Consider the following 26,313-nt stretch of genomic DNA (forward strand, 5'->3'; position numbering starts at 1 on the left):
TTCAAGACCCACCTCACAAACCCGGTTTAAGGTCATTCCGCTGAAATAGAACCTGCAATGAGCTTTTTGTGAAACTTTGCCTATCGATTGTTTATATTATAGGAACTTATATTTTGAAATAAAAATGAGAGGTCCCCATGTTCGTTTAGGAGCAAAAGCACCTTGTTTGTACCCATATAAATCCTTATAATAGCACCATGATTGTAGTTACGATTGCTTGCTAAATTCACGTTTCCGACGATTGCATTTTGTTTTACACTGAGAATTGGTCCATATTTATTTTACACAGAGAAATTTATTACTCAATTCAAAACAACAGAAAAAAATGATAGGTCACCATACTCGTTTGCGAGAAAATGACGATTTACCTCTATGGCGAGGTCCAGCTGTAAAGAAAAAGCAGCCATTTTTTAATGCGCGCGCAGTAGGGATGCGCAATGCAATACTAGGGAATGACATTAAATGAAACGCTAAACCTGTTGCCTTTTTTCATCTACACTCCAGCTCACAGCACGGTGAGTAACTTGTCATTTACTCCGATGACAACATTTCGTTAGCAAAAGCGTGTAAACAAAATTTCCCCCCCTGAAAGAAAGAGACCGCTCGCCGTTATGACCTGGGACCAAGCTTGTGATCCAAGCCTCCTCCATTTGCCTGCAGACGCCTGGCAGTCATTGCATTCAAAATGGCGGATCACTGGGTCGCAGAGGTCTTTCCTCCAAAATTTCAGTTTGGGAGTGTAGATGAATTGCTAAATGGTCCAGAGGAAGATGAAAAAAGTAAAGAAAAGGTTAAATATCTTGATGAAGTGTATCGAAGAGTTTATTTTGAACAGGAAAAAGCCAAAAAGTCAACCGATGATGAGTTGCATGTTGATTTGGAGCGCCTTGAGAAAAGTCGGAAAAAGCGACTTGTTGGAAAAGATAGAAAACGAGCAAGGAAGCAAAAACAGAAGGATCAAGACGAGTGTATATGGAACGAAAGTGAATTGAAAATGCTGCGAAAGTTCCTACAGAAGGCTAAAATGCAAAATCTCAAACTCGCTGCCATGTTGCAATCGGCACAAGATGAGATTAATACTTGGAAAGAAAAGGTTAAGGAGGTTACCGAATCGGACGAAATTGTGAATAGCAGCTTCCGCATTTTGAAAAAGAAATACGAGCGACTGAAGGTAAATTATAGAGCATTGAAGGACGACGTGAGAAAGTATCACTCGAACTTGAAAGTTTCAAGAGAAGAATGTGAACAACTAAAACTCGAGAGGGATGACATAGCAAAGTCACTCAGTCAAACAAAAGCAGAACTGAATATAGAAAAACTCAACAATGAGCACCTTCAGTTAAGATTAGATAAAAAGGAAGAGGAATGCACAGAAAATCTAAAGAGCCAGGAACAATTTTTGGAACAGCAACATCTGCTTGAAATAAGGAAATTACAAAAAGAAGTTGCTAGGTTGACAGAGAAGTTTGATGAAGAAAAGCAAGATAATGATTTAAATAAGAGAGCACTTGAGCACCTAAGAAGTCATTTTGCCAATTTAAAAGTCAGTCAGGAAAGTAATGATGGTACTAATGCAGTAGTAAATATGTTAAGTGTTATTGACATTGACTATCTGCCAGCATAAAATGGTACAATGACCGATGAGATAAGACCTAATCCAATCATAATTGAAGAAGCAAGGTATCCCTGCAGTGCTGAGCCATATTTTAACTGTATTTGCATTAATTTTTCAGCTTCTGACTGTGAAGTCTAGTAAATAAATATCTCTTTGACCAAACACAAAGGCTATTCTGGGAGATTATTGACCCGAGGTCTTTACAGTATGGACTGAGCACAGGAATGTCTGTATAAGTAAGACCAAGGGCAGATAACCAAATTAAGTTAAACATACATACTGTCATGTTACATATCATGTCAATATAGTCCGGGCCAAGTTTGGGAAACAAACAGAATATTATCATCCAGGCATTAATGATAAATAAACCATAAACTTTAAGAAAGCAATTCTAATTGAAAATATTTCTACCTTCTCAATTTTCAATATTTCTATTCTTTTGAATTTTCATTTTAATTCTAATTGCGACCAAACTTGTCATTTACACATGTCTAGTGTTTTTAAAACAAAGCAAAGAAGGGTGAAAAAAATGTATGTTTTACCTGCAAGTTATTTCTTTTAGGAAAGTAAATCCATGAAACTGTAAGAAAACCTTTCTGAGTGGTTGAATGAGATTATATAGGACAGCTACCCAATCTAAAGTTTGCAAAATATTAAACTGGTTTAATAGAGCAATCTAATTGGTTGATTTTAATGATTGGGCCCCTGAACTAATGTAGTCCTGTTATAATCTCATTTATATGACTGAGAACATGACTTCATTGTGATTTGCTGAGAGCAGGCATATTTATCTCTACATTTATTTTAAATATGCAGTCACTGCAAATTAACATGTATTTTTAATTTTCTCAGTCATTTAAAAAAAGGAGCATTATTAAATAAAAACTTGAAATGAGAACTTAAGGATTTATACTATGTTACTTGTAGCTGAATAAATTGCAACCATACGGACTATACGTAATTAAGTTTGTTGCTATTGGATCCATTCATTTACTTGTCAAATTCAATATCAAGTAAAAGAGTCTTTTTATTGGAGACTTTATTTCACTACAGAAAAATCCCAATTTTTTGAACCTCCAAGGGAGACGATAATTGGGTTGAAAAATCAGGTAATTTGAGAAATTGTGGATGTAATTTAAATGTTTGACTGTAAGAAGGGAAGTTTTGTAACTTAGTTTAGTTGAGTTAATGGTAGGTTCCAAAAATCCAGGGTTTGAGAAATCATGATTCGCCAGTAGCTTGTTTGGTCTTCATTTGTCCCCAATTTATTGAACTCTTTTGCAAACAAATAGTCAGCATATTCATGTGTAGTAATGTATGGAACAGGACCTATGAACCATCGGCCAGCCCTATTTAATTTTGCTTCACTGGGAGAGCCCTGTAGCTCTGTATACCAAAAATTTTAAGAATTACAAAAAGTTCTTTGGCTATCAAATAAACATCAAAAGTTCCCTTCAAGTTAGTAGCCATGTGAGCTCCCATCAAAGCTGAGAGACTGGTGGACTGTTTTTCCGTTGATGATATAAAAGAATTCAAGAGATTGACCTAATGAAAAATATGGAAATAAATAAACGTTTACCTAAAAAAAAAAACAACAGCAACAACAAAGCAAAGAAAAGACAGTTGCATTCTGGAACCACATTTGAACCTTTTGTCGTATTTTGCTCGAGCTCCTACTGTATGCAGTTTATCCCAGCTATTTTAATTGTTCAGGGGAACAAAATAAGGGTGCTATCAAGCTAAAAACTGGCTATTCCCTAGTGCCCCAGGACCATGGTTTGGTCTCGGCCCTAAGGACTCTAAGCAAACATTATGTGAGGACGATAATAATAATAATAATAATAATAATAATAATAATAATAATAATAATAAACTTTATTACTGTGTCTAAAATGTTTAGCTGAGGGGAAGCGTCCCCTCTACTAATTGTGGACACCTACCTAAAAAAATTACAACTATTACAATAATAAGAAAAATTTATGTGATAAAAAAAGCTATATACAAGATTATTATTACAATTCACAAAGGCAGCAATTGCATCTTTCATTGTTTAAAAAGTTACTGAAGTCGCGTTTCCGAATTGTTTTTTTAAATGTATTAAGAGACTGACAGTTTCTTTCATCGGTCGTCAGGTGACTCCAGAGCTTTGGCCCCAGGTATCTGATGGAATGTTTTCCGTACGTTACTGTAGCAAAGCGGGGCAGTGAAAAGTCTGATTGCCTCAGCCTGTAGGATGACTGATAGGGCTTAAATAGCTCACGGATCGGATTAATAATAAATTTTTTTATTATTATTTTAGTTTTTAACAGGTAAAGACGAAATATATGTTTCAAAGAATCTTCTCTATCTCCTTAAAGGTTCCTTTCTATCTCTTTCCCGTTCAGTTTGTTTTACTTTCATCCCAAACAGTGGTTGCCCATATTTGGTGACCTAGCAACACGGGAAACAAAGGCATGATATTTGCAAGTTCATTTAATGCCGGACAGATGAGCAATCGATGTTCAAAATTTGTCAATGTGAAAATCCACTTTGTGCACCACCAAACGTTGAAATCGTCAGGTAGACAGGCGTGTTGTGTGTTTGTTATGAGGTATGAAAAGAGGCGCAAAGATCTCTACCTCGAATCGTTTGCTTCGTCTGAACACAAGCCAATATCGTCGTGAATACAAGAGCGGGGCTGTTTACCATGGCGAACTCGTAGGAAGTAAGAAAAGTGGTAAAGGGATCTTTAAGTGGCCTAATGGAGCTTGTTACGATGGGGAATATGTTGACAACACAAGACATGGTTATGGTAAGCAGTACTGGCCAGATGGCTCTATCTACGATGGTGCTCTAGTGAGGGATCTACGGCATGGTGTTGGAACGCTGACTTGGGCAGACGGAGAGGTAAGCTTAATTAAGCTGCGCTAAGCTTTACAAATACCAACGTTAAACTGTCTGCTATTTCATAAATAAGCATCAGTATTGTCCACGATGAATCTTAGCATGCAGTTTTGTTATTGGCCCATGAATGGAAAAGCTCAAAGATAGCTGAGGTTACATGAAACTAAATAGAAATGTATATAATTGGCCGAAAGTAATGTTCTCGAGTCAAGTTACTAAAGTACGTACGCTTCTGCACTTGTCGACTTTTCAGGTTGAGGTTGGGCATTATTCTCAGTGTCAAACGCTTTTTTTTGTATTATTTTACTTTAAATGTGTCTTTGCTGAAATAAAAGCTGAATATTCGCCGCAAAGAGTATTTTCTTGACCGTTCGTTTGTTAAGGCAGAAGCCAGCTGCGTGCTTTGTGTACATACACTTTCCAGTGGAGCCGGCTGTTTACCTTATCTCAAGTAGCTTGTTATATGTGTTGCAATTAATTTAACGTGTGTGGTGAGCTAAACAGAGGTTTGGATGTCAAAAATATACAACATAGTTATACGCTGTACAATGTAGCTTTAAAAAGCCTGCATGTGGATGTAAATTAATTTTTAATTATTGATAAGCTAATATGAATCGCATTGCATCGTTGACATCAGAGTTGAAATTAATAAAGTATGGCAGATTTTGTTGTTCTTGATCAAATTTACAATGTACATGGTATACTGATTAAAAAACTGATATTCAGGGTGCAAAGAAAACAAATTTTTCGGGCAAACTTTAGCTATGATGTCCATGTACTAGCTGGTAAATCATTCTCTGACATAATTCACTGCTCCTGGGCTATGGACTTTCTTTGCACACTGATATTAATCTTCCGGTACTACGTTCTAGCCAATGAAAACTGCTAAATTTCAATTTTGGGTGAAAGGGTACCTGGCATTTATCAGGTTGTGTCAACAAAAGAATATTGTAAATATACACTGAAACTGATTTGTTAAAATTAGTTGTATATCCATACCTCCCCCATGGAAGGGATTTTTCTTCTAATATCCCCCACCCCTTGGGAAATATCAATTAAGCTTCATACATTTCTTTAAATGTTTTGGTCTTACAGAACCTCTCACCCCCAGGAAATTTCAATCCCTTTTGTGGGGAAATATCAATATTTTCTAGAACCAGACATTACATGTAGTACAAAATAATATATTTTCTCATGAATATTTTGTGGATGGTCTGACTCAGTCATCACACAATAAGAACAAGGGTCTTGTGCGGCCTTCAACATCTCTAATACTGCATGAAACATACCCAGCATTATAGCTATGCAATGGATGTAAAGGGTTGTTTAACTTTTGCCCTTTCCTCGTGTATGTGTGTGTGCTTGCAGTATCAGGTATTACACTGGAAATAAGCAATTCATTTTGTTAGAGAAGTCTTTGTTACAAAGGTCACAGATTTGACATCAGATCAGTACACTCTGAGAAGTGCAAGAACCTTACAAGTCAGATGAGCGTGGTAGATCAAATTATTACATTGCATTGTATAACTTAATTGGGAATTATTATTTTTGCCCTGAAAGTTTGGTTCTTGTTTTTCTTTAGAGCTACTCTGGAGAGTTCTACCGAGACAAAAGGCATGGCAAAGGAGTGTACACCTGGCCAGATGGCACGAAATTTGAAGGTCACTTTGAAAATGACAAGAAAGAAGGTTTTGGAACATTTATCTTTCCTAGTGGCAATAAATTTGAGGTTTGTGCATGATGTTATAAGTTCGACGTTTTATTTCAGTTCACTATCAATGGACGATGTGGCAGCCTGTGGCTTATATATAAGCACTCTGGGTAATAATTGTACATTGAATGGGTTTAGCTTGTCCATTTTTATAGTACAGACACTATTACATTGCTGTTCTACACCAGAAGGACAGCGTGTATACTGTCAGTAAACTCTAAGTACTGGACTTTAAATTACAGTTTACTTTGAAATGCATTATAGTATTGCAGTTTCAGACCTAAATCTTTGCTTCTTATTTAATTTACTCTCCAGGGAATATATTGTAGAGATGAAAGAGATGGACCAGGAGTAATGACATACTCTAAGGACAAACAAGATGTTGGTCTGTGGTCTGGTGAACGTCTTATTAAACTGTGCTCAGTCATGGATAGTGCTTTCCTTTTTCAGCACTACTCTAACTACAATGTAAATGCTGGGAACAATTTGTCAGGCAGAGTAAAAAGAGCAAACACAGCTAAGGAAGGCTTGCGAAACACTTCACCTTCATTACAGGACTTTGATGGGGTCAGTGACAGGGAATCAATCAAAGGTCTGTCTCAGATTCCTGACTCTTTCTCATATGCAGACATTTTAGAAGGCATTCGTGGAGAAAAGGGCTCCAAGGGACCTGTCGAACAAGCGTCTGAGGAATTTTTAAGAGCATCAGCTGCAGGGGACTGTATCAAAGTGAGGGGTTTGATTGAAAGCGGAAAAGTTCATGTGGATGTTGCTGACAAAACTGGATATACTGCCCTGCTTGCTGCTTCGGTAAGTATAAGCCACATACACATGCATGTGCTGATTGTATGAAATACTGTAGATACTGTAAGTACCTTCAAGTTTTTATAAAAATGTAGTGCATGTAAATCTACATGTACCTGTAGTATTGTAGGGTAATTCAAGAGACCTCTTTTGGGTTATGTGTATAAATTTGCTATGGGCCATCTGAAACCCTTGTCAGCTCAAACTATATTTGCAGGATAAAAGAAAACTGAATTGCAGCAGCAGACAAGGAGACAAGTGGTTCTTCAATTTCCCCTTTTTTTTTATTGTATGTGGGTTCCCAGACAACTTGCCTAGGGCCTTGCCCATTAGGCACGTGAAAATGAAAAGTTACTTGCCCAGCAAGAAGAATGTACTTCTCCTGGATGACTGGATGGAACTGTTTTGAACCCTGAATTTTTAATTTCTCTTATGAGTTGGAGATAGTAAGTTCAACAGTGCTTACTAAAACATTTTGTTATTTTATTATGTGTACTCCAAGTACTTGATGTACTTCTTTTCTTTAGGTCAACTGCCACAGAGATGTCATTAACTGCCTACTAGACAATGGTGCCAATGTAAACAAGTTAAATGATGAGGGTCTGTCAGTTCTAGCTGCCTGCCATGTCCTCTTCTACACTAAACACACATGGAAGGATAACATCGCAGAAAACATTCCTGATGAAAACTTATTCAATTGCATACAAGAGGACTGCCAAAAAGGAACTTATATTCATCGCAATTACCGTCAAAGTGTTGTGGTTGAAGATGCCAGGTTGGAAACAAATGTTCTTGATTCTGGAGATCCTGAAGAAAACTCTGAAGATGAACGTGTAGAGAATATTCAAAACGAAATAAACCAAGACGAATTGAGTGATCCAAGGATGTCGTACAGAGTTATTGAATTTACAGAAAAAACATGCAAAGATAAAGATGAAAATGGTGCGGAATTAGAAAACAATTTAAATAATAGTATGAAAATGAAATTAGATTTAAATAGAAATGGTTATAAGAAGAGTATCAATAACCAAGGAACAAAACTAATTATGGAGCATGGGGGTGATAATCAGCTGGACTCAGGAATGCTGACACCGATCAGTGATGTTTCATTGGCGCATGAAAGGAGTGTTGAAAAAACTGACAAACTAAGTGTGATGGACCCGTCATTGTTTAGTATCACGAGTGCAGTTAGTAGCACAAGGCAGCCATCTGACTCAGCCGATGATTTACGCAGTGAGAACAGCATGGAGCAGAACAAACAGGTTTTACTGGCTGTTCAGAGGTAAGCCAATCATTACAGTGTAGCTTATTAAATTCTTTTGCTGATTTTGAATGAAAACATATTGGTTGGTTGATCAGAAAATTCTAAGATAAATTTCATGATAATCATGATCACCGTACAAATTATATCTTGTCTGAGCTGCACGTACATGTACATGTACATGTACATTGTGTGATGTGTGATTTAGCACTCAGCCAACCATCACACAAGAATTCCGCAATGTACCTGCAGTTATTGCCCGTTAAGAGTATGTTTTCTAAAAACACAACACAGGGCCGTACCCAGAAAAAATATTATGACTGAGGTGATGCCCATGGTTAAATTCTCTTCCTAGATATTTAGGGTGTTTATGATGACTAAACAACAAAATATGAAAAAAACCCAGGCAAGTGTTTCAGCTTACCTGTTACTCACTACAGCCCTGTAACAAGAGGGGCTTTGCTTGGACTGTACTTGACATGTACCTTTATTGAACTTATTTTTTTTTTTTCAGACGTCCCCATCTTGAAGCGACAGTCCGTCTCTTGCTGTGGAGAGGTGCAGACCCAAATGCATCATCTCTGCCAATGCCTGTTCTCTTTTTTGCTGTGAAAGCTGCAGACACAGCTGCTGTGGAGATTTTACTTCAGAAAGGAGCTGACACTTCTGCCAAGTTATCAAAAGAAGTAAGAAGCAGAAAATGAAGGCTTAATAATTGTTCAAGATGCATCATCTACATGTATGACTTAAGTAGCTTTATGCAAAGTTGCAGAAGGTAGAGTACTTGTATTAGTTCTTCATTTCTGCAAACATTACAAAAACTTATATTACTAAAACTTGCAACAGTTATGTTAGCTATGGCATGGAGTTTTATTTCAGTTCCAAGTTTCATATACTTTTGAAGGTGATAGTGTTGTCCAAAAATTTCAATGAGATTGCAAGAACGATGACAGTAGTTTAAAAAGCAACTGTAAAGGGGATGAAAAGTACAGTGTATGATTACTTGTAGTTGTGTTATGTAACTTCCAGTATGAGACAGGATTTCAATTCTAAACTCCCATGTAACTCTTTTTGAATTTAATTAAATGCAAGGTTAGTACCGTAAGACACATTAATGTAAAACTTTTTCTAGAGATGAAAACAGAAATGCAGAGTACAGTGTGAGAGAGTATTAGACAGCAAAATTTAACTATGCCAGTTTAGTTTACAACAACAACAACAACAATTATTGTTGTTGTTGTTGTTGTATACTTCTTTATTTTCTTTTCTAGCAATCAGGCATTGCTCCTCTTCACATTGCTGTGGCTCTACCTGACGAAACAGGAGTAGAGATCACAGAGCTGCTTCTCAAGTCTGGTGCTGACCCAAACATCAGAGATTGTGCATTTGGTGCCGAGGAGAATGGAAAAACTCCAGCACACATAGCATCTTCAAGAGAGGATAATGACCAGGTACAGTGTACTACAGCTTGGATAACATCTCCCCTGATAGGACACTCCGGTTCTGTCCAGGTTTGACTAGTACAAAATTATAAACAACCTCCAACAAAGGGCAGACACAGAGAAGTGAGACTTCTGTGACTTCCTGTGACTTGTTGTTAACTAAGGCTTCCCATATTAATTTTGAGATTGGATTGAACGTTTCAGAGACCCAAGATTTTCTATACATCATTTGCCACAGCTTGTTAAGTTAGTCACCTAGCCTTCATAGTCACTTTGAGTAACCTGATTTGTACATTGTATGTATGAGTTTAGTTGTTAATAACATTGCATCTCTTGTAGGTATCATGTGCTGTTGTGCGACTGCTGTTAGAGTACGGTGCCGATCCTGACCTGTTGTGTGAAGGACACTCTGCCCTTTCCTTGGCGATCTGTAGTGGAAATGATTTGGTAACCAAAGAAACTAATATGTCTTTAACATATTAATATAACTACTTGTATTTGTTCTTGCATGTGTCTTGTGTGCACATTGATTAAGTGCAGCGAATTTAGTCAGAATTGGAACAATTTAAACAACAGTTTAAACAATAAAGTGCCAGTTTTGTTCAATTTGGTGACTTTTTTTTATGCCTGTAATATTGGGGACCTTTGTTACAGTTCTTCTTAATAGATGAGTTTCTACTGGAGTTTTCAAAAAGGTTTGACGAAAATTCTGTTCATTTCTCTGACAGGCTGTAGATACACTTCTGGAACATGGAGCTAATCCAAGCCTTTGTCTCTCCAGGGGGGTGGGGTCAGCACTATGTGCTGCTACGTCATTCATGGCTGAGAGAAGAAGGACTCCAGCTGGCAGAATAAAACTTGTAAGTTCAGTGTACTTCCTTGATGAGTCCCCACTGGTGCTTCAAAAACACAAAAGCTCACTTGACACTCTTTTTCGGTAGGAGACGTGGTAGCCTCATGGTTAGTGCACTTGACTTCTGATTGAGTAGTCATTGTTCGTGCCCTGGATGGGGACAATGTGTTGTGTACTTTGGTTAGACGCTTTACTCTCACAATGCCTCTTTCCCCCTTTGTGTATAAATGGGTGCTGGCAAATTTAATATGGGGGAAACCCTCCAGGGGGGAGTAGAAATATGCCTAGTTGCCTCATGCTACACATAAAACAGAGATAAGCTCTGACTTGATGGACCGCTTGGCTTGTAAGCAGACTTTACCTTTTACCACAATACACCCCTTTTACTATGTGCTTTTTCAGATAAACAAGTTAATGAGAGCTGGTGCTAATATTTTGTCTCCAATCACTGTGAGTGTCAAGTATCCTCCAGGAACTGTTGTGGATTACGCTTACAATGTGTTTTATCAGGTAAATATCTCGTGTTTCTTTCACTTATTTTGTCGCAGCGTAGATGTACATGTATTATTATACAGTTTACTGAATGAGGGAATAACAATAAAATGAAATCCCACAAACAGTTCAGCCAGTTACAGTCATGGCATCAAATATTGTTTCAGATGGTCTCAGTATACATAACAGTGCAAGAAATTTGTCGAGACAGAAACCGACAATACGCTATGCTTACATTCCCTTGAAATGAGGCTTACTCGTCTGCCTTGACCTCACACGTGTATTTTGCGTTGTTCGATGTTCTCAGGATCGCAAGATCGCTCACACTCCTTACCATGCCCTCACGGTGACAGAGCGCGAGTGTTACAATGCTCGCCGGGAAATGTTGGATCATCTTGGAGATCTGTTACGAACACAGGTGTTGAAGAAAGAGAAAGAACTGATCGAGAAGCAGCTGGAGGAGGCAGAAAGACAAGCTGAATGTGAGTTCTTTTGATATAGAGGAATAGGCCATTTCCGAGTTACCTTGTGCCTTTGTCTCAATACGAGTCTTTGTCCAAAACCTTTCATATGAAAATGAGCTGTAATTTACATGAAGCTGTAATTTACATAGCTTCTAGGGTTGCGCCTCGCATGGGTAACTTTATTTTCCCGTTCGCGCAATTCCTATTGGTCCTTTTCTTCTTTTAATTATATTGTAATTTTATGACCAATAAAGTTGATAGACAATGGACGTGTAAGTGGAACACATTTTCATATGAATGGTTTGGTACGAAGACTCGTTTTGAAACCGAGGCAAAATGCAACTTGGAAATGGCCTATTGTCGTATAAACTCCTATATAAGTGAGAGCATTCAGCATAATCTATGTACTAATGCAACAAGCGTCTTTTTTTGCAGCAGTCGCGTGATCTCATGTCCATTGCACTGTTCGCGCGGTATATGTAGCCCATGTAAAAAACATTTTTTGCGTCTAATCTGAAAGTGAAGATTGAGAAATTGTCTTGTGAAATGATTGTTCCCTGTCATCCCTGCAACGCGTCTACAAATAATCGAGGTGAACTGCACGGTTTTTGGTGACGATTATCTCAAGTCAACGCTTCTTTCGCGTGTTATTAATAAAGTCGCTAGACACTTCACATATGTACATGTGTATACCACTAATGAGGGAAGAAACAAACCTCTCTAGCCCCATTCAGTTTCTTGTTACAAGATTAAATATATTCCCTTTTGAATGTCGTTTCAGTAACGTTGAGTGTTGATGGAACTCCTCACTCAGCTTGGGGAATCCTGAAATCACCTGACAAAGTAAACAGGCTGAAGGAGCAGAACGCCTCCCCTGCTGGGAAAAATGACACCTTGAGATGCAGCCGGGTTAGCTTTCGACTTGAGAACGAGGTTTTTGGCGGAGACGATGGCGAAGAACGTGAAATTGAGGCTCAGGCGGATCGTGAAGTCGAGGCTATAACTGGAACTGGTGGTGAGAGTCCTGGAGTCGATGAGGTAAAAATAAAGTAGCTGTATCAAGAAAGTTTTTCAGCTCGGCTGGATTATTGAATATATTACTGTAATTGCATCTTTTTTTCAGCGAGGAAAAGATGGCATAGTGTCAGAATTATCATCAGCTCCTGACGACAGCAAAGAAAGCACTCCCTGTTCTCTCGGACCCAGTGCTCCTGAGCCGTCCATCAAACCCTCGTCTCCAGGTCGAGACGAAAACTGCGGTTTACGTATTGCGGTGACCAAGGCCGCTGACCATATGAGTATTTCTGCACTGGCGACTCAAGCTTTGAAGCAACGCAAGCAAGTGATGAAGAACCGCTTTCGATACTGTTACGAGTGCGGGCGCTCTATAGGAATTCGCTTGTCGGCCTGCACGAGGTGTAAAGAGGTTTTCTACTGCAGCAAGTCGTGCAAACTGAAGGCATGGAATGCGAGACACAGGGAGGAATGTGTCCGTCTGACAGGTAGAGGCGTCAAAACAGCTTCCAGTCGCCGAGCAGACAGCCCTACTCCAACCACCGACCCTGATGCGCCACCCCCTTCTACCACCCCCCCAGGCTCTCAAAGAAAGACTCCTTCCCGGGGTAAGGGTGAGAAGGGGCGAAAGTCGCAGACTCCTTCGGCGTCACGGGTATCTAAGCGGAGTGCTTCCTCGTCATCGACAAAGATCAAGAAATAACCGCGACATGTTGGATGAACGGAAGACTGGCAATGGTGGAGGAACAGGAAGATGGAAAGAAAGGAGAGAAGGGACTCAATTCATCGGCTGTATGCTAGGAAGGCGGCCCCACCAAATAGTGCAGACAACACTGAACATGCCATTTAACTGTGACGTCTCGCACATTCCCACTTTCATAGTTCCAGTCAAAAGAATCCTTCGATTTCCTAACAGGGATTCGTTATAAGCCTGCAGAGAGATCGAATAGCTAAGTTATACAACCTTATTATTTAGGAACGTAGACGGATTAACATCTCTTGTTACGGCAGCGTGGAATAGCATACGGAAGTAATCCGTTTTTGTCAGTTTTACAGACTGAAAAACAGACTTGTTCAACATTGCGTAATGATTAATTCCTTCTTGGTCGTGTTATGTTAGTTTTTATTTTCCTCGTGTTTGGACTCTTCGTGCAATACCTCTCACTTATGTCTTCCGCAGCCGTTTGTTGGTTGCAGTCACATGATAGCTGTTATTGCGGTTCTAAGCGATTTGACTTACAAACTAGGGAATATGGTCAATCTTCATTGTGTGACCGATGTGTTGACCATTTGGACTCGTTCGCATGCGTTCTTAACCAAAGAACATCTTATCTCAAGCTCATGCTTAGCTAGGCTCAGTTTCCAGCCGTGGGTGTTTCAGCACCCGCGCGCACCGAAACACCCACGGCTGGAGGCTGAGCCTAATGATCAGCTAACCGGTGCTTTGTTGGTTATTTGTACAAAAAGGGCAATTTTACTTGCTTTGATCCTGTATTAGGACTCTATGCGATTGGCTTAAAAAAGATCATGCCACATTTTCTTCCAAGAAGTAAGTAAAACCAAAACCAATGGTTGTTCGCTCGCACTCGTTTTCCCGCGTTTCGCGTCAGCTATATGTATCTGCTTCGAGTTTTGATTGGTTCAGTCGATTGTCTCTGTCCTTTGTGATTGGCCAGTTTTGGTTTTACGGTACTCAGTTGAAAACCTCTCTATCCGTGTAACTGGATTTTAGTATGAGTGTGTATCTGGAGTCATTATTGAACAATGTTTTATATATTTAAGCTAACAATCACTGTAATATATGATTATTTATGACATTTCTGTTTTTTAACTTTTGTGTGTGTGCTATTTTAGTGACTCGTCAGTGCGACAGCTAATAAAAAATGTTTTCATTTGATTTGTTTGATGGCGATTAGTCCGGCTATTAACTGTGAAGTCGTTTATGTTGGAAATCGATAGGTTTTTCAAAAAGTAACTTTTCGGCCGCGGTGCAAGCCGACATACATGTACCGCGCTCCTAATCAGTTTGTTTAATTACAGACGTTAGCGCCAGCTGGGAAACAGCTTAGATTGATTCTTAAATGGGGAAAAAACTGAGTAACAAACAAAGAAAAAATCATAACTATTAACTGAAATTGAGATCCCCGTCTTCTCTTGCAGTTTTACGGACAGAAATTCGCATCCTGGTGCTTAAACTGTCATTGGAAAGTTTTCCGACCTCCCCTCTACTCTTTACGGATTGTTTTAACAAAGCCCCAGTAGCATCATTGTGTTATGGGTGGGCAGGAGAGGGATATGACATGAATTATTGATCGAAGTGCCCCCCGGGACTTTGACGACTTATGTTGACGTGACGTCTAAAGAATATCATTCGAGGAAGCAAATGCAACTTGCGAGTTTTGGTGTTCTTTATGGTATTTTCCAAAGAACGGTGTGAGTTGTTCCGACTGATATTGTTAAGGCCCCGCTCATACTATGCCGGAGAAATTTTAAACCGCAGTTTTCTTTCTATCGTTGAACCTATCGTCTGCACTAATCCGTCACGAAAATGGAGCTTTTCGAAAACGCTCTTCAAACCGGAGGAATTTGAAATCCCGGCTTTTCGTTTTCGTGTGTCCGGAAAACGTTTTGAAAACGGAGCTTTTCAAAAACGATGACATCGCGAGAATCATGTGATTTTCCTGACCAAGTTTCCCTCAAACAAATCCAAAATGACCGGTGATTGTTGTGTTTTCAAATTTCTCCGCCGTAGTGTGGACAGACAAAATTTGTTGCGTTTTCGAATTTCTCCGGCGTAGTAGGGGCGGAAAACATTTGATGCGTTTTCAAATTTCTCCGAAGGGGCCTAAGAAGTTCCCTTTCACGAGGTTAACTGAGTCACAACATGTTCGATAGTTCTTGGTATATTTTAATTTGTTTTCCACAATAATAATGAACATCGCGTTTCCCTAATCCAATGGCGGTATGTACATAGCAGAGAGGTAAAAACATGCTCAATATTTATTTCATTTCAAAAGTCCTTAAAATGCACTTTACCTTGTTCTCGTTTGGAAAATTCTAACCTCAAATATATTTACATGACAAATGGACGTTCTTTATATGAATTATATTAGTTCTATGTTCTGTTATCTCTGTAATCTCTTTTTAAATTTATTTTTAATTTATTTGACACATATTATTTCTTTTAAGTTTATTTCTGCCCCTTGATTTCAGATGTTTAAATTCTCTCTTGACATACCGCATCTTGTAAAATAATAAATTATTAAGGACAAAAAAGGAACCGACGATCAAAATTTATAATATTTCTGTAGTCCTGCTTTATCATGAATAGTCAAACTTAATTTATTACAATCGTTTAAATGCATTTTTTAACTCGTCGAATTTTAACTTACTTTTGTTTTGTTTTTGTAACAAGAGCATGCATCAAGGACATAATTATAAATATATTAATTTTTCATTATTTTCTGTGCGTTGTCACAAACTAAACTGAACTAGCTGTCAAGAGCTTCAAGCTTTTTAAGCAAAGACATTTTTTATTTATTTCTATGAAATGTTTCACTGCGCGAAAAACTGCAAATCGTCTCTATTTTGGATGTTAAAATTGGAACTTCCAGCTCGTGAGCTCCACTATTGATATAAATTTGACGCTAATGGCATATTTACTGTTAACCATTTATTTCTTTGTCAAACTATCGAACCACTAGGCTTCGATGTGACAGGGACCACGCCTCGATCTCCCCCGCGCCGGCGTGGGTCGAGAACGTAAATGTAGTTCTCATTCCCCCTTGATCTTGACCTCGGGTTAAATGGTGGAGCATGGACTGGTGTGGGCGCAAAACAACCGTCCCCTAAAGGCCTGGGACTGGCCGAAAACTTGCATATTCCGTCTTGATCGCTACTGTTCGTTGTGTTGGACGAAACTGACGTAGTTTCCAGTGTTGGTATCCCATAATATTTATCAAGATTATGACGTTTTCCGAACTCAAGCGCTGATATGAGTTCGTCACGTGACGAGCTGTACTCTGACGATGCCGAGTCGTACGCACGTGGATCACGTGATGCTCGGGTCCTGCCATAGCCTGTGTGATAAGGGCTGCATTCTTTTGAAGACTCAGACTCTCTGCGCTGTGGGGTTTGCACTGCTCTTATCACAGGCGTCACTTGGCTGGAACTTCGCTTGGAATTGAGGCTTGTTCGACGAAGATCATTCCGTGAAGGTCCCAGGCCCGAGTCACGTGCCCTTGATATCCCGGACGCTGGACTTTGGGAATACACCGAATGAACAAGTTCCTGGCTCTGGCCGCGACTTTTGCTGGTGCGGCTCAACCTACTGGCAGCGGCCGAGTGACGCAAGTCAATGTTAGATTCCATTGCACGTGATATACTAGCTGTATCAAGCTCAGAGCCGCCGTCAGCATGCCCGCGGAATCCCAAAATCCCGATACCCGGAGTGCCGTTCAGTGATCTCTGCGCGGCGTACGAACTGGGGTAAGTACCATGATCGTCTCCTTCCATGAAACGCCGCGCACGCGCTGCTGAATCAGTATCGTGAAGAGTGGGCCGGTGGTAGACAGGCTGAACAAAGTTTCCTTCTGAAGAGGTGTCACTGAAGCTTCCCTCGTGAGGCGGGGGCTGGCCGGGGGCCCCTGAGTGGTACGGAGGGGGTGGAGGTGGGTATTCCTCTTCCATTATCGTCTCCTGCGCGAAATGATTGCGCAGCATACTTCTGGGCAGGCTGATTTCAGAACCGTGTGTCGAGCGGATTGGTTCAAGGGACGACGATGAATCAGCGAGATTACCATTGGTTGAGGGGCTGCCCTCCGATTGGTCAGGATTGCTTCGCCTGGAAAATAATTACATAGTTGTCACAGCTGTGCATCATAGAGTAAACACCCATCTATAAGAACAAGTAATTAAGGACATTAGGCTGGAAGTTGGCCAATAAAGCACCGTACATACAAGAACCAATTCAGCAAGAATAAGAAAGCACTCATATTGAAGTACTATGGTGTACTAGGTAAGGTAAAGTCTGCGAACGAGCCAAGTGCCCCATAAGGCTGGAGCTTATCCCGGTTTCTGTAGCATGAAGCGACTAGGAGTATTTCTACTCCCCCCTGGATGGGACGCTAGTCCATCGCTGGGTTACCCCCAGCATTAAATTCGCCGGTACCCATTTATACACCTGAGCGGAGAGAGGCACTGTGAGAGTAAAGTGTCTTGCCCAAGAACACAACACAATGTCCCCCGGCTGGAACCCGGACCGCTCGCTCCGGAGACGAGCGCACAAACCACGAGGCCACCGCTCCTCCCACACTATGGTGTACTGGACTATACAAACTCTAAGACCCATACAGTACCTGACAGGAAGGATGGGACTGTAGAACTATAGCTTAGAGTGAGTAATAAAGCATTGTATGTTAATGTATAATGTATAGTATTTCTGGAGCAAATTTTAAGAACATTTTGAACACATCTTTAGGCTGATTTCTCACTAAGCACCAGGTAATTAAGAACGTGATCAGCCTGAACCCCGACGGAAATCATTGGGTGTTGACTGTATGACATGAGCAGAAAAACAAACATTTTTAATGGAAGACTAAAATATTTGGTGTGCCAATTGATGTTAGCCATAAGTTTTTAGAGATTGTACAATTTCCAAAATAGACTTTTACTAACAAGCATCTCAGACCACCGTGGATGTCTTGATATACTTCTAAATTCTCCATTGAAGCTAGCATTAAAACAAATGTATGGCCAACAATAACAGAATTTACCTCTGATCGTAATCTCCTTGTTGTATCTGTAGTTGCTCTCGGAACACCCTCCCCTTCCAGTATTTCCTCCAGTCTGAGCAAAACAATACAAAGGAAAACGCAAAATGTTAAATAATTTTATCAAAACAGTTCTGTATGAAGTCAATGACATTCCACTCCCGTATTGCAAGAACAATTCATGCATTTCTGTCAATATTTTATTGTACGGCTTGTGTTTGTAGCCAATATAAGCCTCTCTTATTGGCTAATTCTAGGACGTTATTCTCCCGTAATGCCCATGGGCCGATTACGACCCTATAAAAGCAAAGCAAAAAGCCATATAATAAACGACTTATTAACCTCGAACGTTCGGTTTATACGGGAAAATCTCAAACCTCGGTCTTAGTTGCTGTATTGATTTCGCTATCGCTCGGTCAATACGGCAAGGTCTAGGTCTGAGATTTTCCCGTAAAGACTTTACTCTCGGTTAATAAGTATTTAATGTGCGACTAAGGATACCTCTGACTTGTAACAAAAGTTTACAAAAGAAAGCTTCATGTCAAAAACCTAAGATAAACCTTTCGTGCTTGGTCTACGAACTCGCTTTGAAAGAAATAATCAAAGACTGAAAGACATTCTTACCTCGTGCCGTAGCTAATGCTTGACAATCAGTCAAGAGAAATTGAATGTTGATCAACAACACTTACCGTGAAGTTTGTCGAGGCTTATGTGTCCTCCTCTGAAGGCCACCAGCAATAAACACACGATAACAACAACAATCAACGCACCAACACCGATTAACACGCCGAGGAAGGTAGGATTGCGATAAAATTGCCCCCTCCTGCCTGCTGTTGGATCAATCTCTACCACTTCCTCCTCTGTGACAATGGGATTCCCATCTGATAGAAAATCAACAAACAATTAGGACTTGATTTAAAGAGAAAAAGAACTGAAATCTTTGCATTCTTTTATTTCACATCCCTGGACAGTCCGTTAATTGAGTTTTCTAGAGCCTTGTGGCCTATGGTTGCCTGACAATGGTATCTGTGACGTGAAACGACAAGGGGGGAAGAAAAGGAGGAGAAAAAACAAAGGTTCTGAATTTCCCACTTCCCAGAATATTTAATCACGGTTTCTGCGCCTGTGTTAATGGTTCCCCAATCTCTCTCTTTTTTTTTTGCTTTTTTTCCGGCTTAACATATTGGGATACCTCGCAATTTTTCTGCAATTTCTTTAGAACGGAAGAACCATTTTCGCAGTGCCAGGAACCTCTTACTTCTTTTCTTGCTTCCGCATACTTCTTACCCACTGTCACGGTCCCTCCCCTCCCCTCCATGACCGTATTGTTACTCCCCTTGAATGGGCTCCAATCAATCAATCAATCAATCAATCCATCCATCAATCATTTTTTATTTCTTAATTTACACTTTAGAGCTGTCTTGGACTGGCCCGCGGATAGCTAGTGCTAGTCTAGGCGGGCCAAACCATAACAGCCCACTACCAGACCCCTCGCGAGACTTAACCTATCACCTCACAGGCCCGATCAAACACTGCAAATTACTCACAAATTACTACAGCGCTACAGTCTTTACCTACCTTTAAATGTAACCTTGAGAACTTTACTGGGCTTTCCCTTCCCGACGGCATTCAGTGCGGAGATTCTGAAGTAGTACACTTTGTTGAAGTCAATTTCGTGTAACACGTAATAGTTGATGTTACTGATGTACTGAACTTTCCAGTCCCTGTCATTGACTTTGTACTCAAGAATGAACATGGTGACGGGACTATTCCCGTCATCCCACGCGCGCCAGGTGATATTGAGAGCGGGAGGGTCAGTGAGGACGTCGAATTTGATTACTGTCGGGGGTAATGGCGGGGCTGGATGAGGAACAAACAGAAAAACACGTTTAAAGCTCTGTTTTTGGTAATTCATACACAGGTAAACTTTGTAAGCTCGAGAAGGACTTGAGATATAGGGCTACATCATGTGACTTGGTCATGACATTATGATATATAATGAGGCCCCATTTGCCGCTTGTTAATTGCTAAATTACTCACTTCTTATTTGAAGCTTCCTTTTCACGGTTTTTCTTCCTAGCTCATTACTTGCCGTACACTCGTATTCCCCAGCGTCCTCCTCTCGGACGTCCATGATCTCCAGGGAACCGTTAGTGAGCTGTAGGTACTTCGTGCGGTCGCTCAGCTCACGACCACTGCTGTACCACATGACTGAGGGCTTAGGGTAACCATAGGCTTCACAGTCCAAAATGGCGGATGTTGAGCGTGTAGCTAAGGTGACCGGCAAAATGTCGTGAAAGATGTTTGCTGGGACTGAAAACAGAACGATTTTATTTTAGGATAAGAATATCGGAGAGAAGGATGTTTTCTTATCATATTGGAGTCTAAAGGCCCTTACGTATGTTACTTCTTCAAAGCTAAAAAGCAAAGGCTTTTCTGAACACGGAGGGGAACCTAAATGTTAAAGGGGTGGGGAGGATCGTCGAAAATTTTGGAAAACTGGAGCGACAATGTCCCCCATTCTGGAAATTCCGGAAAACGTTTACGTTGTTCCATTCGCCACTGGAAGTTTGCAGAATTTCACTCCGTATTTTAGGTCTAATAGGAGGCACCCATCGTTGGTGTATGCTGAAAATTGTAACTGATTTTTTGAATGACGCGAGCAGTGCGAGGTGCATGAGACTAATCGGCCTACCTTATCACCTCTCAAGCGCATAAAACTAGTGATCGTAAGTATTTCCAAGGTTGCTAATTAGTAATGAAATGATTCTTGACGTTAAAAGAGCAAAGGGACACAGCCGAAAGGTCACGTACAGACTTCTAACGGACGCGAAAATGAAAATCTTTAAACTTAAAGAACTACCTGTACTCCCCAAAGGCTTACACACTTATGCACTTACTTTTATCTTTTGTCGTTTGTCTTACAACAGTTGACGCGTTTCCGACTCCAACCGAGGTACTTGCTTTAACCCAAAAGAAATACTCCGTATCAGACTCCAGCCAGGGTAGATATTTTGATGTGATATTTCCGCTTATTTTAAGCTCTGTAACTTTGTTGGAGTTTGTAAGAAGCGGGTCGTTGACCGTCTTACTGTAGTAGAGTAGATATGTTCTTATGATGCCATTGGGTTCTATGGGGGGATCCCAGAGCGCACGAATTGTTTGTTTGGAGACCGGGATGGCCTGGACTCTACTAGGTGGTCCGGGAACTGAAACAGAAAAAATGTCAATGACGTAATGTTCTAAAAAAAAATAAAAAACCTCGATTTAATCGAAAAATATTTATAGAGAATGTACATTGTGTAGACGCATAATGTCTTTCCTATAGGGTATTCATGCTGACGTCATTGTTTACAATTTTGCTCATTTGCATACGGCTTTGCGTACAGAAGGAAACATGTTAGATATGAATTGACTTCAGGCAGCTAAAGGGCTGGTGAAACTTAGTACATGGTGAAATTTTTAGCTCTTTGGGTGTAATATTCAAGGAGATATTGTCTTTCAAAAACTGCAAAATTTCTGGGTGGCAAAAGCGCTAATGAGCTCATACATTCTTTGTAAAATTTTGAGTTTTTAAACCCGTGTTGCACAAAAAGTATTCAATACATCAGGCTCATATTCATTGGCAGAGATAACCGTACTATGACGTTTCAATATTCAGAACTGTTTTATTTGTAGCTCCATCAGAAACTGAATTACTTATGCTAATGAGGCAAATATTGTAAACAAGAATTTCCCTATTACTTTCTGTCAACTGCTCTTTATCCAGTATTGTCAAACTTAGTAACGTAACATGTGTTGCTAGAACCAAAATGGGAAAAAACATAGAGCCGCAATGCGTACATATATCTGACTTATCACGCAAGTGTCGCCTTTGGGCGAGATGAAAGATAGGAACATTAAGTTTTGATGTTTTATCAGAAAACTAGAATGAGCAGAGATGAGCAAATACGCCTCAGGTTGGCTTTGAAGCCTTCGAGCTCTGATTGGTTTGGAAGGCCATTCATTTGAAAACCGCCTTACGTTGTCGCACGCGCGATGGTACGTCTAAAGAATCTTAGTGTAATGCTGTTCTGATGTGAAGTTTATATGAAATAATTCATATATGAACTGCAGTTGTAGATGAGAGTGAAGAATGATCATCGCAGTTAATTTTCCAATTTAAGCAATTGGAAAGAAGAAGCCTGAAAAAATCAGGGCTTCAACGGGATTCGAACCCGTGACCTCCGCGATACCGGTGCGATGCTCTACCAACTGAGCTATGAAGCCACACATTGGGAGCGAGGTCAATTAATTGAGTTCATATCAATTAATTGAGTTCATTCTTCTTTCCAATTGCTTAAATTGGAAAATTAACTGCGATGATCATTCTTCACTCTCATCTACAACCGCAGTTCATATATGAATTATTTCATATAAACTTCACATCATTTCACTCCTCACGGGAAGATATGAACTCAATTAATTGACCTCGCTCCCAATGTGTGGCTTCATAGCTCAGTTGGTAGAGCATCGCACCGGTATCGCGGAGGTCACGGGTTCGAATCCCGTTGAAGCCCTGATTTTTTCAGGCTTCTTCTTTCCAATTGCTTAAATTGGAAAATTAACTGCGATGATCATTCTTCACTCTTAATGCTGTTCTCTTATTATCTATGCTACTCACTATCTATTGTACTTTAGTATAAATCTACTAGCGTTCTATCACGAATGCCGTTCTCTGATTGGCTACACTACTCACTATCTATTCTGTGACAGATATTGAGTAGCGTAGCAGCGTGTGCTTGTTAGAAAAATGACGGCCGATTCTTGGCGTTTTCGATGTGGCTGTGAAGAGGATTTAGATAAAGTTTTGAACGATTAGTAGATTTATACTAAAACAATTAGATTATTTGCTCTGAATTTCTACGCGTGATAGAAATCTCGACCTCATAATCTAATTGCTAAGTAGATAGTGAGTAGCGTAGCAGCGCCCGGTTGTTAACAAAGGGGGGCCGGAGCTTCCTAGCTTTTACCGAAGTGTCTGTGAAGAGGATTTCGATAACGTTTGATTGACCGTGAGTAGTTTTAAACTAAACCAATTAGATCATTCGCTCTCGATTTCAATGCGTGATCGGTTGACTCAGGTTACACCTTCATCAACTATCACACGATAGAAATCTCGTGCTTATAATCTAATTGTTAAATAGAACCTGTTAATTAAAAGCCCACAATACATTCACACTTACTGTCTTCGAGCGTTGTTCCTCCTATTGGAAAACTCGCAACTCCTTCTCCTACACGAGTAAACGCTACGACTCTGACTCTGTATGATGTAAACTTACGAAGCCCTGTCAGAGTTACATTCCTCTCATCCGGTTTCGTGACAGTCCGATTGAAGACTTGATCCGGGTTCTTTGTGCTGAAGTAATACACTCTATAGCCCAGAAGTTTACCGTTGATTGCGTTCGACGGCGGCTTACTCCACGTAACCTCCATGCTTTGCGAGCTAAGCACTGTTATTTTGACCGAGTGGGGAGGCTGACTGGGAACTAGGGATAGAAAAAAAAAGTCAAAAATGTTGAATGAAAGATTTCCTCGCGTTACTTAGTACATACAGTACTCGAATCAAGCCGGTTTCTGTAGCATGAGAAGCTAATTCCCTCAAGATCTCAATTGGCTTTGATTGATACGATCATTATCAAGATTAAACAACTAATCTGTTAATGCATCACAGTGTGAATGATTTCCTAAAACAGTGAACCTACCGTCTTCATGTGTGACCACTTCCTCTTGTGCCTTTCCTTTTGGGCTTACCCCAGCCCGTGTAAACGCCTGAATTTCTATGGTGTATGCTTTGTAAGGATCAAGGTTACCGATGACATAACTCCTTTTATCGCCTCCTCTCACTGTTAAGTTTTTTCCTCTGTAGATCTTGTTCCTTTGTTCGTAAAGCACAAAGTATCCTCGAATCACGCCATTTCTGCTTGATACGGGAGGAGGCTATACAAAATAAATGAGAGATTTAATTATAACCGTATTGAACTTTTAGAAAGGCATAAGCACAGGTATCCTTTTCCATTGATCAGAGGCTGCTCTAAGATTGTTCGTGTCCGCGGAAAAAGTTGAATAGAAACTACAGACATGTCAAAACCTTGAAACCTAAACGAACATTTGTTCATCTTATTAACAGAAATGGTGCTTCTATCCCCAAACAATCACACACACACACACACACACACACACACACACACACAAAAACAACATTATGCTGGCGCCGTTGTTGGCGCGAGGTTTGAAGTCACTAAAACTTGTAACCCGCAACCGAACTTTTCATGAGAGCGATGAAAAACTCGGATAATTTTTAACGTTTGTTTTTCCAAGCACAAATGTTTGCATGGCGTTTGATTTTCGCAAAATCTCCAGCGATACGCGTAATTAACAAACTTGAAGCCCTCGAGATTAAAATGGCGTTAATAAATTCTGGTCAACCGTAGCTTTCAGTTTTGATAAAGATGTTTACCATTTTCTCCTCCCCTCTTCCTTTTTCTGCTCTCTTCCTTTTTAAGCGTCCGATATATACCAAGATATTCTAGAATTTGTACTGCTAGCTAGACTCTTTGGGCACAAATGAATTCGGGGCTGAAAAAGAAATGCCACTGATTTCTTGAATCTAGCACTGCAAATTTCATGCGGGTGAAAATCTCGAATAAAAGACTTCTTACCTTCCATTGCACGTAAATCTTCTTGGACGAGATTGCAGTGACGTTCACCAGTTCAGGTGGCTGTGATGGTGCTGTAAATATGTTTTCTTGTTAATGTTACAAGTAAAATCCCGTAACAGAACAAAACGCATGTCATTTTTAAACTCGGCATATGGTAATAGGAACAGTGGAAAAAAGTCTTTCCAAATATACCGTTATTCAAGATTTAGTCAACAGGTCATTTTACAGTGGTCTTCTTAATGACCTCGCCTTTGAATGGCAGCAAGGCTGGAAGTGACCTTGTTTTACGATACAGTGTTCTAATGCTAACTAGTTTGCATCAAAGCTGCTCACCTCCAGCTTCGCTTACATTCAAAGGCCAAGTAACTGAGCACACAAATGTAAAGTGACCTGTTAAATAACTATTATTTTGGTTCATCAAGGATGGAAAAAGAGGACGAATTGTTGCTATGCAACTCAGGTTTATCACTGCCCCAATGTTGATTAACAATAGATCTAAGCTGAAGGGACAGAAGTGATTTCAAATAGTCTTGTTCGCTCCAAAAACAATTGCATATATCTACTTCTACATGGCAAAGGTTGCCCATCCCGCCACGGAGTGCTGGTGCTTTGACATTGGCTGTAAGCCAGAATCGGGAAGCCAAGATAAGTACAAAAATCAGATCAAGAACAACAATTTCAGAATGCCGCTTACCAGCCTCCAAGGTCACATGTGATGTCGAACGACTGGCCTCGCTTTTGCCTCGCCTGTTTTCCGCGTAAACGCGCAAGTCATAGTTAGACGCTGGTCTGAGCCCGTCAACAAGCAGACCAGTGGATAGTTTGACTACTCTTTTCTCACTCTCTTGCCAGCTGCTCGTACTTGGTTTGAACTCTACAGTGTATTCAGTGATTGCCGCGTTACCGTCGAATCCTGGTGCCCAGGTAAGATAAATAGACCGCGCGGTCACTTCCTTCACATCCGGTTTCGAAGGAGGGGATGGCTTTTCTGTGGTAGTTGATAAACAAAATATTAAATAAATCGGCAAATTAAACGACAAACTTAAATATTATGAAATTATTCTAAGGTGGAGATACTGAGCAAGGTCCTAATCAGTTAGTGGTAGAGCTTATCAACTGTCATTTTATTCTAATGATCCAACAGCTTTCTAAGGAAAAAAAATCCAGTAAAAACCCATAATATGGTCTAATATGAGCAACATCAGTTTTCTAGCAATTTGTCCCCAGTCGGAAGGAAGCTGAATTGCAAGTTAAGGACGTTATTGCGCGTATTACTGATCGTGTTAAAGTGTGCAGCAACCT

At 40.1% G+C, this 26,313-nt stretch overlaps 2 protein-coding genes and 1 pseudogene across 4 annotated transcripts in view; 2 read left to right on the plus strand and 1 right to left on the minus strand.

Annotated features, from left to right (window-relative positions):
- The first annotated feature begins 572 nt into the window (after window positions 1-572).
- On the plus strand, window positions 573-3,145 carry LOC145493088 (uncharacterized; annotated as a pseudogene).
- A 97-nt stretch (window positions 3,146-3,242) lies between these two features.
- LOC145493148 (ankyrin repeat and MYND domain-containing protein 1-like) lies at window positions 3,243-14,434 on the plus strand. 2 transcript variants are annotated; one of them, XM_081472547.1, is made up of 13 exons: window positions 3,244-4,501; window positions 6,081-6,227; window positions 6,525-6,606; window positions 6,838-7,019; window positions 7,541-8,295; window positions 8,789-8,960; window positions 9,546-9,725; window positions 10,056-10,163; window positions 10,445-10,576; window positions 10,972-11,079; window positions 11,369-11,543; window positions 12,307-12,563; window positions 12,649-14,434. In XM_081472547.1, exons 1-13 carry the CDS (start codon window positions 4,208-4,210, stop codon window positions 13,240-13,242), a joined length of 3,186 nt encoding a protein of 1,061 aa, XP_081328673.1. In that variant the 5' UTR covers window positions 3,244-4,207; the 3' UTR covers window positions 13,243-14,434. The 2 variants fall into 2 exon arrangements, with proteins under 2 accessions (XP_081328672.1, XP_081328673.1); XM_081472546.1 differs by having other exon boundaries at window positions 3,243-4,501; window positions 6,525-7,019.
- Window positions 14,435-14,516: 82 nt separating this feature from the next.
- Window positions 14,517-26,313, minus strand: part of LOC145493143 (cell adhesion molecule DSCAML1-like) — a 33,432-nt gene continuing 21,635 nt past the window's right edge. For both annotated transcript variants that reach the window (XM_081472538.1, XM_081472537.1), the window contains exons 11-20: window positions 25,706-25,999; window positions 25,012-25,082; window positions 24,055-24,289; window positions 23,536-23,838; window positions 21,211-21,519; window positions 20,351-20,623; window positions 19,889-20,170; window positions 19,000-19,191; window positions 18,314-18,386; window positions 14,517-17,382 (exon numbers count right to left, since the gene is read on the minus strand). In XM_081472538.1, the coding sequence (XP_081328664.1) occupies window positions 16,224-17,382; window positions 18,314-18,386; window positions 19,000-19,191; window positions 19,889-20,170; window positions 20,351-20,623; window positions 21,211-21,519; window positions 23,536-23,838; window positions 24,055-24,289; window positions 25,012-25,082; window positions 25,706-25,999 (3,191 nt within the window). In that variant the 3' untranslated portion in view covers window positions 14,517-16,223. The remainder of the gene's footprint in view (window positions 17,383-18,313; window positions 18,387-18,999; window positions 19,192-19,888; window positions 20,171-20,350; window positions 20,624-21,210; window positions 21,520-23,535; window positions 23,839-24,054; window positions 24,290-25,011; window positions 25,083-25,705; window positions 26,000-26,313) is intronic.

Source organism: Orbicella franksi, chromosome 7 (assembly GCF_964199315.1).
Source record: "Orbicella franksi chromosome 7, jaOrbFran1.1, whole genome shotgun sequence".
Lineage (NCBI taxonomy): Eukaryota > Metazoa > Cnidaria > Anthozoa > Scleractinia > Merulinidae > Orbicella > Orbicella franksi.

Bases quoted from the DNA above. Each gene is read 5' to 3' on its own strand.
- LOC145493148 (XM_081472546.1), top strand. From the start codon at position 4,208: ATGAAAAGAGGCGCAAAGATCTCTACCTCGAATCGTTTGCTTCGTCTG. The intron at 4,502-6,080 runs GTAAGCTTAATT...GTTTTTCTTTAG, and splicing joins TGACTTGGGCAGACGGAGAG to AGCTACTCTGGAGAGTTCTA. The intron at 10,577-10,971 runs GTAAGTTCAGTG...GTGCTTTTTCAG, and splicing joins CAGCTGGCAGAATAAAACTT to ATAAACAAGTTAATGAGAGC.